The following is a 17295-nucleotide window of genomic DNA, read 5'->3' as shown; positions in this document are numbered from 1 at the left end:
TAAAATTAAAAAAAATTATTATTAATAACTTAAAATATATTACGATATATATAAATATTTTCAAATATAATAAATTTACCCACAACTAAAAAATATAAAATTATTATTGTTCACAAATGTTATTAATTTTATGTATCAAATAATCTTATTCATTCAGAATTTAGATTTTTTGATCATTCAGAAATTTTAACGATTAAGATTTTTTTATTCAGATTTGTCAAATGACCCTTAAGTCTTTCGTGATAAAAATAAAGCAATTTTGACGTTAGTTTTGATGATTTGGTGGTAAGGAGTACTAAGAAAAGAAAACTATGTTAATATACATTATATATATATATATATCCAATATATATATAGCTAACAGAAAAATATTTTTTTTTTTTTTTGAAGAAAAATGAGAACTTTCATTAAAAAGATAGATCATACAAAAGCATCTCCTGCACACTAGATGGAGGAGTAGTAAACAAATTCTGGCAATTGAGCAAACAAGGAATTTTAGCCATTTCATGGGCTACTTTGTTTGCTTGCCTTTTAACAAAAGAGATTGAAAAACCCGCTCTAGATTGCATTATAGTTCGACAGCTTTCCAAAATGTGACCCAGCTCCAGCAAATTCTCGCAAGGCCTCCGAATTGCTTGGATCGAAAGAAAAGAATCAGACTCAACAGACACATACTGATACGACATAGATGTCAGCCACTTGAAGCCTTCCCAGATCGCAATAGTTTCTGCTTCCAAAACTGTGTGACAGTTTGTAAACGACGCGACCTTACCTGCTACAAAGCTTCCAAGATGATCTCGTAACACTAAGCCAATAGAAAAAGATGCCGAATCACTTCTAAAGGAAGCATCCGTATTCAGTTTGAAACACCCAATCTCTGGAGGAGACCAACTCGTTTGAGGGACAACCACAGACGAATTCACATTAGTTTGCGTTACCTTCCTGATGCTAACAGCGTGTTTCCAATCCAAGAACAACTTTGCACTCATATCCATAGCAGTACCATGAGTAACAGCTTTGTTCTCCCAAACTTTTTTATTCCGAACAAACCAAATTCCCCAGAGAACTCGAGCAATTCTAACCACTTCATCCCTTGAACCTTCACAGATTTTATTCAGAATCCAATCTGGTGCATGCTCCACCTCTTGCGTATCATAGTTACCCCCCACATGGAGCCAACACTGACGAGCAAAATAACAATCAAAGAACAAATGCAAAACATTTTCGTCACAAGAATCACACATTGGACATGCTAAAGATAATTGAACACCTTTAGAGCTCAATCTACTACGAACAGGGAGGTTGTTTCTACATACCCGCCATAGGAGGACTTTTACCTTGTGAGGAATTGACAGTTTCCAGATCTGACCCCACCCACTAGATTGAGTGACATTGCTTGTACCTACATTCCTCTCATGCCACAAGTGATACCCTGTTTTCACACTATAATGGCCATTAGTAGCTTTAGTCCAAGCAATCCTATCTCTGACATCATTCTGAGGAATCTTGGTTTTTAAAATGCTATTGGCATCGACTTCACTAAATATATCCCTAACTTTTACAACATCCCAAACCTTCGCACCAGCAAAAAATAGAGATGAAACAGAGGTACTGTAGCTCTCGTATCTGTGGTTTTGATTCACCTTGAAGTCCGGATTCCCTCGCAGCCAAGGATCCTTATAAGCGTTAATATCAACACCATCCCCCAAGACCCATCGAAAACCTTCAGCTAAATTATTCTTGGCTGTTAAAATACCTGTCCATATAAAGCTTGCACCAGGTTTTGCAGTGGCTTGTAGCAGATGGTCATTTGGATAGTAACATGCTTTGTACAAGCGGGCTACCAGAGACAGAGGATTATGCAAAAAATTCCAACACAGTTTGCCCAGCATAGCTACATTAAAGCCATAAAGACTTCTGAAACCTAAGCCACCTTTTGTTTTCGACATAGACATCGCATCCCACGACAACCAGTGTATGCCTTTCCTATCCGTTGAACCTGAGTTCCACCAAAACTTGTTGAGCATCCTTTCAATTTCTTGGCACAGCGATTTGGGAAGTAAAAAACAAGACATGCAGTAGGAAGGTATCGACTGAGCTACATTTCTAATTAGAATAGCCTTGCCCGCACGAGAGATGGGTTTAGATTTCCACCCTTGAATCTTCTTCCAAACCTTTTCTTTCACAAAACTGAACACCCGTTTCTTTGATCTACCAACAAGAGATGGCAGCCCTAGATACTTACTATCTCTTAAGTCATTGTGAACCCCGAGAATTGCAGACAACTCCTCTCTCTTCTGATGACCCACATTGGCACTAAAGAAAATTCCAGACTTTTGCAGATTCACTGATTGACCTGACTTGTATTCATACTCTTTTAACAAAGCCACAATCCTGCTAGCTTCCTCATTCTTTGCCCGGAAAAAAAGGAAGCTATCATCTGCGAAAAGTAAGTGGGTAACTATAGGCGCTAAGTGACAAATTTGAGATCCATGGATATCTCCTACAGCAGCAGCATTAATCAAAGCATCTGATAACCCTTCTACACATAGTAGAAACAAATACGGGGATAAGGGGTCCCCTTGTCGGAGACCTCTTGAAGGAATAATTGGCCGTACATAAGAACCGTTGAAGCAAAACTCATACGATACTGTCGTTACGCACATCATGATCCAGCTTACCCATTTGCCACAAAAACCCATTTGAAGCATCCTTGATTTCAGAAAATCCCAGTCCACCCTGTCGTAGGCCTTGCTAATATCAAGCTTTAAAGCTATTTCACCCTCGGTCCCTTTTGATTTCCTGTTCATATTGTGAATTATCTCAAACGCCACCAACACATTGTCAGTGATATTTCTCCCTGGCACAAAAGCCGACTGATGCTCAGAGATTAGACCAGGAAGGACAAGCTTTAAACGATTAGCTAGGACCTTTGCTAAGATTTTATAAAGGACATTGCACAGAGCAATTGGACGTAAATCTTTCATATTGCACGCATTTTCCTTCTTTGGAATTAAGACCACATTCGTATCATTAAGATGTGCAGGAAATGAGCCAACTTGCAACCACTCCTTGCAGCAAAGAAAGACCTCTTTACCAAGCATAGACCAAAATTGTTGAAAGAAAGCCGGGTTTAGACCATCCGGTCCTGATGCCTTATCAGGGTGCATCTGTTTGATAGCCAACAAAAACTCATCAAAGGAAATGTCATCCACCAAACTTCTATTCTGCTCCTCTGATATATGGGCAGTACTAGCAACATTCTGCTGAACTTCACTGTTTCTCTGATCACCTTTAAATACCTCTGAGAAATAATCTCTAACCATATGACACATATCCTCATGATTATCCACATGCTCACCATTCTCTCTTTCAAGGAACCCGATGCGATTAGTTTTCCTCCTTGCTGAAGCATTAGCATGGAAAAACTTAGTATTTTCATCTCCCTCAGCTAGCCAAAACGTTTTTGCACGTTGTTTCCAATAAACCTCCTCAAGACGGAGTAATTCATCGAGTTTCTCCCTTTCAGCAAAATAAAGACTCAGACCAGTTGTATCTGTACGATCAACCAGCTTTGACAACGAATCTTTAAGTTTTTTAATCTTCTCTCTAAACTTGTGAAAAAAATTTCTGCCCCAGCGAGCCATGAAGGACGAAACAGAAATGAGCTTGGGCAGGATATGAATGGAAGGTAAGTCCAACCAGTGATCAATAACATCCTTTCTGAAAGCGGGTTCTTCAAGCCACGTATTTTCAAACTTGAAACGGAACTGTTTTCTCGAACAATTCACAGAAAGAAGGTCCAAATTGATTGGATCATGATCAGAGTAAGTTACATGATGGACTATTAATTTGCACAACGGGAATTTCCTCAACCAAGAACTGGAGACAAAAGCTCTATCTAGCCTCTCTCTAACCCACCTGTCTGTGCCTCGACCTTTTTCCCAGGTATATTTACCTCCACCCAGATTAATTTCAGATAATAGACAGTCCTCCACAGTCAGCTTAAAACCATCCAGCAAATTTTGCGGGTGAGGAACACCTCCTGTTTTATCCGACTGGTAAAGGAGATCATTGAAGTCTCCAAAGATGCACCACGGCAAATTAGATACTCCAGCTAAAGTACGAATAAAATGCCACGAATTACTGCGCCTGTGCCTTTCCGGGAAGCCATAAAAACAAGAAAGACGCCAAGAAGCTACATTATTCTCATTAAAGACAACATCAACGTGATTACGCGAAAATCCAGAAATCTCACAATTTACTTGATGCTTCCAAAAAACTGCTAAACCCCCACTATGACCAACAGAATCAACAGAGAAACATTGAAAAAAACCAAACTTGATACGAAGAACTTCAATCCTACTTGCATTTGAGAAAGTTTCAGACAAGAATAAAAAATCGGGTTTGCGTACCTTCACAAGGTCGCTAAGAACACGAATTGCTCGAGGATTACCCAGACCTCGGCAATTCCAGCTTAGGCAATTCATAACGACTGGCTAGTCTGCTGTGCAGACTTAGCCAATAAAGTAGAAGAAGAAGTCGAACAATCCATATTAGAAAGAACAACTTCTGGGTTTATACTAACAATGTTACCATCTGTTAACATAGCTACGTCCTGAATAGGCCCATTTCTTTTTCTCTTTTTTTCCTCTACAGTAAGCCCAATCAACTCATCCTCTGAGGGCCCAATAGAATTGTTACTTTTTAAATTTGCCGCTTCAACTTTTGAATTTTCAACTAACATATTTGATCCCAAAAACTTAGCACCCACATGCATGTTATTCCTATAATCACGTCGTTGCAAGATTTCCCTATCCTTTCCTGACCCTTGTCCCTCCGAAAATTGCTGCTGATAGTTATCACTTCCTAAATTACCGCCCCAATCTTCATCCCTCTCATCCCGTAACCACTTGCTCCTCTCCTGTCCCGCCGCCCTCCGTGGCGGAGCTCGAAGCCACGATCCCCACTCCCTAAGGCTGTCATGCTGCTGCACTCCCAATTTCTTGCTACAAAATCTTTCCGTATGAGAAAGTAGGCCACACACAAAACAAAAGTCCCCCAACCTCTCATACTTGCATTGAACAACACATTCAGTACCATCTCTTTTACAGATTTTCTTCTTTCTCTTCAATGGTTTCCTCACATCCATACGAATTCTCAACCTCATGCTCTCCCTCCAAATACTCGTATTATTATTTGGATCATACAAGAGAAACGTGCCAAAGAAATTCCCCAACTGCTTACCCACTGTCTCGTTCATAAGCCCAGATGGCAATCCGTGAATTTGTATCCAGAAATTCACATCAAATAGAGGCACTTTAACAGGATCCTCACCCTTTGGAATAAAATTATGAACAAGCAAAGCACCATCAAAAGACCAAGGTCCCCCATTCACAACCCAGGCCATGTCATCTGCATGATAAAATTGAAACAGGAAAATACCAGGTTTCAAATCCTTGATGTTGATTCCCCGTGCAGGTTTCCACACATCTGCCAGCTTTGACTTCATTGCACGAGTATTAATCCCTTTCTCGGTAATAAAACGTCCCACCAAACATAGCTCAAACTTATTTGAATCCTCCTCAACACCCTCATCCAAAATGATCTGTTCGTTCTCTTCATCATCTATATTCATTCCAGACATACGTTCGTTGATTTCCTCCAATCTTGCCATTAGAAACTTTAGGACACACACAGGAAAACTCTCACAGCCTCAGAGAAGAGATGGAGAGAAAAACAGAGCTCTCACGGAAGGAGAGAAAAAGTAATATTTTAGACTATTTTTATTTCAAAGTAATATTTAGGATCAGCAGCTGTAACAGAAAAATATTTTTATAACGAAATTGTAATATTTTTATAATATACAAGTACATTAAACTAAAATATAAGTCATCATTAATTAAGTAATTTAAAATTTAAGAATATATGCAAATAAAAATATTTCTCTAATACCAAATTTAATATAAATTATAACAATAAATTAAAAAAAAATTACAATGTAAATAATAAAATAATTTTAAACATAATATATTAATAAAAAAGATTTAATTTTAATAATCTTATTATTCACAATATGCATGTAAAATGAAAAAGTAAGCAATCAGTTAACTTGATTGTTAATTCAACGACCAGTTTTGCAATTCAATGCTTCTGCACAGATGGTTGCACATTCAACGGGACCTTTGGAACATAATTGCTTTCAAATTAAATAACAACTTTATAAATGATCAACTAATAAATAAAATGTAATCATCATTTCTACACATTATACATAATAAAGTTATTGGAAGAATATTAAAATATAAATAGTAATTTAAAATAAATATGAAAATCTAAGTAATAAGTAGCCCGGCCACAGCATGTCTATATTATTATACTAAAGACTTAACTTTGATTTTTGGTCACCTTTATTTTATCAATTCAAAATCTGTAATTATAATTAATATAGAACACTCTTGTTAGTAGACTAATATTTACAATATATTTATATAAATACAAATAAAGTTAATTATGTATAATAGTTTCTAACCGGAACAAAATAATATATATTATTGACCCGACAAAAAAATAATACTATTGAACCGGTGTAAAATAAAATAATTGAATATGTATAATGGTCTCTTGCTAGGAAAAATATATATATACTAATTACTTGGGCAAAAAAATTATACTATTTAAAATTAAAAATAAAAAACTAAATATGGTTAGTTGATTTATTGTATCATGCTAAAACATAATCATAAATACTAGTGGTGGGGTTTAAAGGTTTAAAGTTAAAATTAAATACAACTAATTCGTAATCATCTGGGCTAAAATTAAATATAACTAATTCGTTGGTTGATATAATGACATCGAGTCAAAACAAATATTATATTATCTATCCATGCTAAAACTAAAAAATATTCAACCCAAACTAAAATATAATTAAAAACAAAGTAAATATAATTATTTAAATTTGATTGATATACTGAAAGATTTTCTTCTATATTTACGATATTCATATTATTTTATAAAAATGAAACAAGAGACAATATTATTTTATTAAAACGAACCTTGACATTATTCGTTAATTTGTATAATAGGGTCGGATAAATACAAAATAATATATACTATCTGGGGTAAAATAATTTTGATGGTTAATCCGAGATAAAAAATTAAAATAAAAAAATAGTTAGACTAGCTAAAAAAATATATGTACCTTTATTAGGGATAAACAAATTATATAATATATCTGAACTTAGGTAAATTATTTTAAATTTGAATATAATTACTTGGATTTTGTGTTTTAGACTAAAACAAAATAATGTGTACAACTCAAGGCTAAAACAAAGCTAAAATCGAATTAAAGATGATTCTCATTATTGATTATGTTAAAATATTAAAATAAATAATTAATAAAATATAATAAATTTAAATAATAAAAAATTTAAATTTTTAAAAAATAATTACAGTTATTTAAAACAATCCTACATTGGTTCAACGTTTATCCCTAATTTTTGTTATTAAAATAATGTCGTTGTAAATTTAGATAAAATATTTTTTTATTCAATTTCAATTTAAAATTTTAATAAAAATAATTAACTTACGACGAAATGTTTAAATCGTCGCAAATTCAATATTTATATAAATATTTTAAAATTATAATATAAGAGAATAAAAAATTAAATATTAAACTGAACTCATGCAGCACACGTGATTCAAGCTAGTACCAGTAATCGCTAAGGTGCCAAAAAAATTATACTCCTAAATTTTTTTGCTCTAAAATTGTTTTTCTCTAAAATCAATTGTATCCTAATGTATCTAGTAAGAAGCAATTAACTCCAGAAACAAACATACATGTTAAGCCCGAACATCGAATTGAACTCCACAGTGAACATTCAACACTCTAACTATGACTATATTTAATTTAATAAAAATATTCCATTCCCAATATAATTGATTTGGTGGGAAATATACTGACCGACTTTTGAAACATCTTACTACAAATCTCATAATCTCAATTTCGGCTGGGTTCCATAAAAAATTCAGTTGTGCTTGGTCCGGTTAGCCGTTTAAACTGATGAGCCTGTGAATTATACTCATCCGTATATACTGTGCTTAATTAAGTAGAAATTTCGTTTATCTGATCGGTAGACGGAGTTTCAAAGATAATATTCATTGGATACGTAATAAAATATACGTACACTATTCCCTCAAGTTGTACACCTAGCTAGTAGCGACTAGCTACCAACTGTAAGCTTTCTGGCTCTATAAGTATCCATGCAACAATAGAGTTTCATACACCAAAAATCCTTATAGCTAGCAACATACTGATCAAAGTACGAGGCAGATCAATATATGGAGCTTTTAACAGTCTCATATTTGATAACTTTACTTGTCCTTCTGATAAGTTATAAGGTATACAAATGGAGTCATCCCAGGAGCAAAGCCAATTTACCTCCTGGTTCAACTGGCTTACCATACATTGGAGAGACCCTTCAGTTCTTTACTCCATACTATTTGTATGATATCCCTCCATTCATTAAGAAACGAGTCTCCAGGTAATCTTCAACCCTTTCGAATAATTATTTCGAAGATAATATAAAATTAACACCTAAACTTTTCTGGTTCCGCCACTGTTAATTCATTCTGTTTCTTGTCAGACAAAGTCTGTTTGGTATTATATGTCTAAATTGTAGAAGGTTAAGATTGGTTTAACAGTGAATGAACATTGGTTTACAGGTATGGAAGCATATTTTTGACAAGTATAGTTGGACAGAAAATAGTGGTATCAACTGATCCAGAAGTGAACAACTACATATTTCAACAGGAAGACAAGATATTTGAGTGCTTTTATACTGATGGATTTGTTAAGCTTCTGGGAACAGAAAGTATACTGGCATATCATGGTAATCTTCATAAATACCTTAAGAGTTTGATTCTTCGACTTGTCAGCCCCGAAAACTTGAAAGAAAACCTGCTTCATGGAATGGACTTAAATACGCGAAATGCTTTTCGATCTTGGAGCAGTCATGGCAGTGTTGAGATCAAGGAAGAATCAGCAGATGTATGTATTTTCTTGCACGTCTCCTTCAATTCTTGTTTATATCTTTTCTTTGGTCCTAGTTGTGATATGTTTCTTTAAAAATAAATGAGTAAAGATATCATGACAATTTTTTATTTGTTTGACAAAATGAAACGTATATTAACAGATATTGTTCTTGATTTGAAGTTGAAAGTCAAGCAGAGAGAGATTAATAGTGTGGTGGACCGGGGAAACACCATGAGTAAAATAATCAAATTAGAAAATTGATATGTTTAGAGTTGAGATTATTAGTATTACTATATATATAGAATTAAACATGAACATGCATGCCTTACATGCCGAATATGTACATATTACACATATTAGTAATCTACTTCAAAACATTAATTCGTTAAGAATATTAGTTTTCTTTACTGCTTACGACCGTTTAGGAACTTTTAACAACACCGTTTCCCTCCCATTTATTTACACTTTCATTTTTGGTATGTTTTTTTCAATTATTTAAATTTCAATTTTTTTTAAAAATAGTAAAATTTTTATAATTTTTAAAATAACTATATCTAATAATTCTCTTCAATATAACCATTTTATACATATAATATTAATCAGTCTCACTACTTTACTCACTTTTTTAAACTTTCTTCAACTTTATCATTTTTTTAAATTTCGTGCCGAACTCAAATATAAACATTTAGGGCTGGGATGGAGGAAGTACATTCCATTACAGGGAGATGGCAACTTGTTATTATGTAACATATTTATTTCTACTAATTAACTAAATACGCACATAATCCAGTTCTTAACCTAGCACAAGGATCAACCACTACACCAATCATTTACAGGATCTTTCACATTATTTCACTTATGCACTTTTTCAATATTTATGATTTGTGGCTGTTTAATAAATTTTGTCAATTATTTGAATTGTATATAACCCTCCCAACCAGAAGCGGGCCGGGTCGCTCGCCCCCCTAAATTTCAAAATATAACCAGTGTAGTAGGTTTAGTGCATTATTTGTGTAGGCTAGATGGTTTTTAGTGTATGTTGTTATTTTCACTAGACACCAGGTTTCGAAACTCCTTTTTGAGTGTTAAAATATGTGATCATATGATGTGATCATACTGGGGATGACAATCGGATCGGGTTGACCCGAACCCGAAAAATACCCGAATTCGATCTATCGGATTCGGATATAACCGAAACCCGAAATTTTTTGAATGGATATTTATACCCGAACCCGAATACGAAATCTAAAAATTTGTATAATTATTGATATTGCAAGTACTTGGTATCGAACACGAGACTTGTAGAGAAAGAGTTTTAACGTGTTATCTTCAACCACTACACTACATTATTAATTGTGTTATTATATGTATAGCTAATATTTAAAAAATCAACCCAGTTTTTTGATTTATTACTAAAAGATATTTTGTTAATCTTATAAATCTTATCACGCGTTTAGATGATTGAATAATTATATTTAATTAAACTTTATAATTAGTGAATTTTTAACATAAATATAAAAATATATGTTCTAAAAATAATATAATAATATGTATAATGTATATTATTAATATATATATATATATTATAATATTATAATGTGTAATATATAAAATTCTAATATTATATATATAATTAATATATATATATATAATAATTCTGGTTTTTCGGATTTCGGGTTCGGATCGGGTTCAAATAGAGTTTCGGAGTTCGGATCGGGTTTCGGATCCTTATACCTAATATCCTAATCCAAATCCAAAAATTTTCAGGTCTAAAAATTAAATCCATATCCAAATCCAAATCCAAAAAATCGGGTTCGGTAAATGCAAAATTTTGGGTTTCAGATCGCGTATCCGTCGGATCGGATTATTTTGTCATCTATATCTCATATAGCTTAATTTGTCCGAACACTTGCTAAAAAAAAGATTTTAGTTATCACTACTCATAAAAATTATATATGGATTTCTTAAACACTGAACAGGTACAGTGCTAATGAGATCCTACTTATTAAGTGTGTAACTTGTTAAAAAATTGCAGATGGTATTTGCTTATGCTGCCAATTTGGTGATGAGTTACGATGAAACAAAGGCAAAGAAGAATAATCTTAGAGCAAGTTTCAAAGATTTTTTGGATGGACTCATCTCATTTCCTATTAATATTCCGGGAACGGCGTTTCATGCATGTCTGCAAGTAAGAATCTTATTATCGAGTTCAAATATTAAATTTTATTCATCACCTCCCAAACAAAGAAAAAAAATCAACACACACCATGGTTTCATCGACGAATAATTTAATCTTGATTCCAATGGAATATTGTAGGGACGAAAAAACGCCATGAAAGTGATTACAGAAGCTTTTATCGAGAGACAGACGACATCAGTAAACAAGACTAATGATCATAGAGATTTCTTGGATTACCTGATCGAAGAAGTAAACGACAAAGATACAATTCTAAATCAAGCGATTGCTGCAGACTTGGTGTTTGTCATTCTGTTTGCTACTTTCGAAACCACTTCTACATCTATCACTATGGCTACTAAGTTTCTGTCTGACCATCCCAATGTGCTAGAAGAATTAACAGTAAATTTTTCCAAATTGATTTTTACTCTTATTCTAATTAGTTATCACGGGAGATATATTTTTATCGAATAAATCTGTTGTAAAATGTCGAATTATCTGATATTGCAGAAGGAACATCAAAATATCCTCAAAAACCGTAGTGAACAGGATATTGGAATAACATGGAAAGAATACAAGTCCATGACTTTCACACACATGGTAAATTTTATGTTTTCTTATTTTTTTTCGAAATTTTCATTAATGTAATAATGTCAAGGAGGTAAGTTCATATGTAGTGTGCAAGCCAAGCTACTAGTGAGTTTTAAATCACTAGTAAATCTTGTTTATATCTTTATATACTTTAAATTCTGTAGTAAATCTTGGTTTTGTATTTAATGAAGAATGCATATAATTTGTAAAGCGAATATTTCAACTGTGTAAGTTTTGTCGATTTGTCTGTTTTGTTTTAAAATGAACCTAATTATGACATTTCAATATATTACATGTAGGTGATCAACGAGACAGTGAGGCTGGCTAATATTGTTCCTGGAATTTTCAGAAGAGTGATCAAGGATGTTGATTTAAAGGGTACGTAGGCAACTGTAGTTTGATATTGCAGTTACATTAATATATGTGGATTGTGAGTTAGAACTTCTAATTGTAGATCTTTTTTTAAACTGATTAACGATGTAAGATGAGTTGATGCAGAAAAAGTAAATTTTCATTCAGCAGCGGAATCTTGTGACCGGTTACTGAGTATACATATTCTACATGTTTTAATTATTATTTCCCTTGTTGTATACGCAGGATATACCATTCCTAAAGGAATGATTGTAATGGTGAGCCCATCCACAGTTCATCTGAATTCCCAAAAATACGAGGATCCCCTTACTTTCAACCCTTGGCGTTGGAAGGTAATTAAAGAACTAATCCAAAATGAAACACGTCTTAGAGAACCTATAGCTATAATCAGGGCAGATCTAAGAATTTTTGTTTAGGGCGACGTTTAGGAAATTTTGAGAAAACGTCTTTATATTTTATGGGGGGCATGTGTCCCCGGTGCATTTTACTAGATCCTCCTCGAGTATAATCCACGATGAACTAACGAACTAACTCTGTTTTTTATGTAAATAATATAAAGGGTAAAGAATTACATTTGGGATCAAAGGAATTCATGGCTTTTGGTGGGGGTGTGAGGCTTTGCGTAGGCGCTGATTTCGCAAAGTTGCAACTGGCAGTTTATCTTCATTACTTGGTCACCAAATACAGGTTCATTCCCCTGTTTTGATTTATAAAAAAAAGCTTGTTGAACTAAACAAAGTACAATATCAGAAGTCAATTTTATTTTGCTATGTATAATAATCCAAGTCAATTGTTCAGGTGGAAAGTGACAAAAGGAGGGGAAATAATTCGAAAGCCAGGCTTGATGTTTCCAAATGGATTACATATGCATATTTCAGAACTTGAAAACTGATTCTAAGAAGAATAAATGTTAAGAAGTTTCATGTTGTAATCAGATTAATCCAGTCCTTGTATTGTATGTTGTCTTGCTTGTGTGCGTAAGCCATTACATACATGTACTTAAAATTCCTTCCATATTTATACTTCTATGTTCTGCACAACATAAATTAATGTAATATTTATTGGTATTTCATTTTGTAACATATATGCAATGGATTTGTTTGTGCTACTACGCTATCTCATCCATTTTGGATGTGTAATGAATTTAGTTATGATTAATCGAAACCTAACTATATAACTCAGATTTAGTCTGTAACTTGCAACAATTAACAATACAAGATAATATGGGCTTGATAATGTGGAATTACTGAAATACGATTCAGCAATTACAATCTTCTCGGACAATTCGAGAGTCCCCAATGGCCTCTTCTACTACTCACTAATTTTTACCAACCAAGACATAACCCTAGCTTTGCCTTTTTTTTTCTATTAACCAAGCCCAACCTATAACTCCTTTTGTTCCCTTGACTCGGCATCTATTTCTCATTTTCTCTTATTTAATTGCTGGTCCTTTATTTAAAGAATGAATTGCCCTTGACTCATTTCTTTTACCCTTTCACCTTAAAAAAGTCTTTAGAATTGTTGACTGTTGACCATGATGTGTGACATTACTCCCCTCCCAAATCAGCACCTTGTCCTCAAGGTGGAAGTCAGAGAACTTGTCTTTAATTGCTTCCACCTCCTCCCAGGTAGCTTCGAATTCTGGTAAACTTTTTCACTGTATCAAGACTTCACGCTGCGTCCTGCCTTGAGCACATTTGTTATGCACATCCAACAAATTCTCAGGTTGTACCACAAGTTCCAGATCAGCATTTAGTTGGTTTGGCAGAGTTGGACAAGTAGGAACATTGCCGACAGCGCTTCGCAGTTGAGAAACATGAAAGATTGGGTGCATCTTGCTTTTCGAGGGCAATTTTAGCTTATATGCCAATGTCTCAATCTGCTGTAACACCTCAAAGGGTCCATAAAACTTTCATGCTAATTTCTCGAATGGCCTTCTTGCCAATTATTTTTGGCGATAAGGTTGAAGTTTGAGGTAGACGAACTCTCCCACAACAAACTTTTCATCACGTCATTTTAAATCAGTTGCTACCTTCATTATGTATTGAGCTCTCACCAGGTTAATCCTCAACTCCTCTAAGATGGCATCTCGCTCTTGCAATATTTCCTCCACACTATTCACAGGAGTCTGGCCCCTCCCAATTCGAATTAACGGTGGTAGATCCCGTCCATAAACCACTTTGAATGAAGTCAGCTGGGTTGACAAGTGAGTAGAGGTGTTATACGAGTATTCTGCCCAGGTCAGCCAACGAGCCCACTGCCTCGGTTGCTCTCCCGCAAAGCAGCGTAAATAAGTTTTTAGTGATTTGTTTACGATTTCCGTTTGACCATCCGTTTGGGGGTGGTATGCGGTGCTCCTTTTGAGGGTTGTCCTCTGCATTCGAAACAGTTCTCGACAAAAACTACTGAGAAAGACTCTATCACGGTCTAAGATGATCGAGCCCGAGAATCCATGGAGTCGCACAATTTCTTTCATGAAAAAGTTTGTTATAAAGACAGCCGTAAAGGGATGCTTTAGTCCCAAAAAATGTCTATATTTCGATAGGCGATCGACTACCACTAGTACTGTATCCACCCCTTTGGACAAGGGAAGACCTTCAATAAAATCGATCGAAATATCTTCCCAAATTTTGGAGGGAATTGGCAATGGTTGGAGCAGTCCCGCTGGGGATCGCTGAGATAACTTATGTTGTTGGCAGATTTCGCATTTTTGCATGAATGTCGTGACGTCTCTTCTCATCCCCACCCAATACCATTCAGATGCCAACCGTAGATAGGTTTTTACCTCTTTTGTGTGCCCTCCTATTGGTGATCTATGATATTACTGTGGCAACATGCTTTTGAATTTGGAGTTACGAGGAACAACAAGGCGCCCCTTACAGAGTAAACGCCCCTCCACCATTATAAACCTTTCATGTCCACTAGGTTTCTCTCTAAGATCTGTTATTAAATGTTGCAAGAAGGGATCCACACGTATCTCATGATGTAACTGTTCCCATAAGTCATTTGGCAAGGAAACCAGTAAACTTAACTCAACCTTACCTCCATATTTTCTCGACAGCACATCTGCCACAAGATTGGCCTTTCCGGGTTTAAATTGAACCTCGAAAGAGTACCCCAACAATTTGGTGACCCATTTCTGGTAATCAGCTCTGACCTCCCTCTGTTGTAGTATGAATCGCAAACTTTGTTGGTCCGTTCGTACTACAAAGTTCCTGCCCACTGAATAGTACCTCCATTTCTGTATGGCTAAGAAAATTGCCATGAGCTCCTTCTCATAAATCGATTTTTGGCGTGCCCGTACACCTAGCAGCTTACTGAAATATGCAAGTGGGCGGTTCTTTTGCATCAAGACATCTCCTAACCCAAACCCATAAGCGTCGGTCTGTAGAACAAATTTCTTGGCAAAATTGGGCATAACAAGAACTGTTTGACTGGTCAGTGCCTTTTTTAACTGGTCGAAAGCCCTTGTATCCTCTAAGGACCACCCAAAATTGTCTTTTCGCAACTGATCAGTTACGGGACCGACAATCTGAGCACAATTGGCCACATACTTGCAATAATAACCCGTGAGTCCAAAAAAACCATAAAGTTCCTTCAAGTTCTTGGGTTGTTCCCATTATAACACTACATTGATCTTCTCATTGTCAACTGCTACGCCTTGGTTGAAAATGACATGCCCAAGGTAGGCCACCCGATCTTTGCCAAATTTGTATTTCTTCAAATTTGCATAGAGTTGCTGGTCAGCCAAGACCTTCAAAACCAGTTGCACATGCTCTCGGTGCTGCTCCTTTGTTTTACTATAGATGGGAATGTCATCGAAGAAGACGGGTACAAATTTTCTCAAGTAAGGCCGGAAAATATCATTCATTAATGATTGAAATATCGACGGTGCATTCATAAGGCCGAAAGGCATGACTATAAACTCGTGGTGGCCATCGTGAGTGCGAAATGTAGTTTTGTGTGTGTCTTCGGCCTTGACTAAAATCCGATGGTACCCCGCCTTTAAGTCAAGCTTTGTGAATATGCGAGAACCATGTAACTCATCTAATAATTCTTCAATCACCAGAATGGGATACTTATCGGGTATGGTCTCCATATTTAACGCCCTATAGTCAACACAAAAATGCCACGACCCGTCCTTCTTTTGTACCAATAACACTGGGCTGGAAAACAGACTTGTGGAGGGTTGAATGATTCCAGCTTGCAATATTTCTTGGATCATTCGCTCAATCTCATCCTTTTGGCTTTGCGGGTACCTGTAGGGTCGCACTTCTACGGGAGTACTGCCCTCTTTCAGTCGAATTAAATATTCTCCCCCTCTCATTGGTGGCAGGCCTTCTAGTTCTGCAAATACCGATTTATGCTCCTGAACCATATCTGCCAAGAATTCTGGTATTTCCACATCGAGTTTCTTGCTTGTTCCACTATTAACTACCTCCATTTTGTTTATGTCAACCCTATACCCTTATTTTTCCTTTCGAAGAGTATGAAACATCGATTTAAGGGAGATTTGAGACTTGACTAAAGTAGGGTCTCCTACCAATGTAACCAACTGTTCTCCTTCCTTAAACTTCATAACTTGCGACTTCTAGTTCATAGTTGCATCTGCTAGTTGCTCCAACCATTGTATCCCCAAGATAACATCTGTAGTACCTAGACTAAGTGGCAAGAAATTCTCCTGCACTACAACTCTACCATTCAGCTGTATTACTACATCCCTGCACACCCCACTCCATTTCACCGTTTCTCAACGAAACACCAAAACTTCCCGAGTCCGTAATTGACAACTTTAATTCAGCTACCTTCTTCAGGGACACAAAGTTGTGTGCGGCCCCAAGATCAATAAGTACCACCACTTCACAAATTCCTAACAGCCCTCTCAATTTCATAGTTTTAGGGTTGGACAACCCTACTACAGAATTTAACGAGACTTCAGGTTGAATTCCTACCTCAGTAACTCGCTCGGCTAGCTGATCCTTTGTGGGAGAAGGAGGAGGTTCGCTACCAGCTTCTTCTGGCCCTTCATCATCGTCTTCCTCCATTAATAATACACTCAATTCTCTGCGACGACAATGATGTCCAGCTGACCACTTGTCATCATATTTGAAATGAAGTCCCT

The 17295-nt window shown here is 35.6% G+C and overlaps 1 protein-coding gene across 1 annotated transcript; it reads left to right on the top strand.

Moving 5' to 3' along the window:
- The first annotated feature begins 8295 nt into the window (after nt 1-8295).
- LOC141661372 (cytochrome P450 87A3-like) lies at nt 8296-13336 on the top strand. The gene is made up of 9 exons (XM_074468373.1): nt 8296-8543; nt 8725-9049; nt 11070-11222; nt 11352-11612; nt 11721-11810; nt 12101-12179; nt 12399-12505; nt 12733-12860; nt 12972-13336. Exons 1-9 carry the CDS (start codon nt 8341-8343, stop codon nt 13063-13065), a joined length of 1440 nt encoding a protein of 479 aa, XP_074324474.1. The 5' UTR covers nt 8296-8340; the 3' UTR covers nt 13066-13336.
- Nucleotides 13337-17295: the final 3959 nt, after the last annotated feature.

This window comes from Apium graveolens, chromosome 5, assembly GCF_009905375.1.
Source record: "Apium graveolens cultivar Ventura chromosome 5, ASM990537v1, whole genome shotgun sequence".
NCBI classification, from domain to species: Eukaryota; Viridiplantae; Streptophyta; class Magnoliopsida; order Apiales; family Apiaceae; genus Apium; species Apium graveolens.
This window is presented reverse-complemented; position numbering and strand designations above follow the sequence as displayed.

Excerpts from the sequence above, each read along its gene's own strand:
- LOC141661372 (XM_074468373.1), top strand. The coding sequence starts at position 8,341 with ATGGAGCTTTTAACAGTCTCATATTTGATAACTTTACTTGTCCTTCTG. Across the intron at positions 9,050-11,069 it reads TCAAGGAAGAATCAGCAGAT|ATGGTATTTGCTTATGCTGC; the intron begins GTATGTATTTTC and ends AAAAAATTGCAG. Across the intron at positions 11,811-12,100 it reads CCATGACTTTCACACACATG|GTGATCAACGAGACAGTGAG; the intron begins GTAAATTTTATG and ends TATTACATGTAG.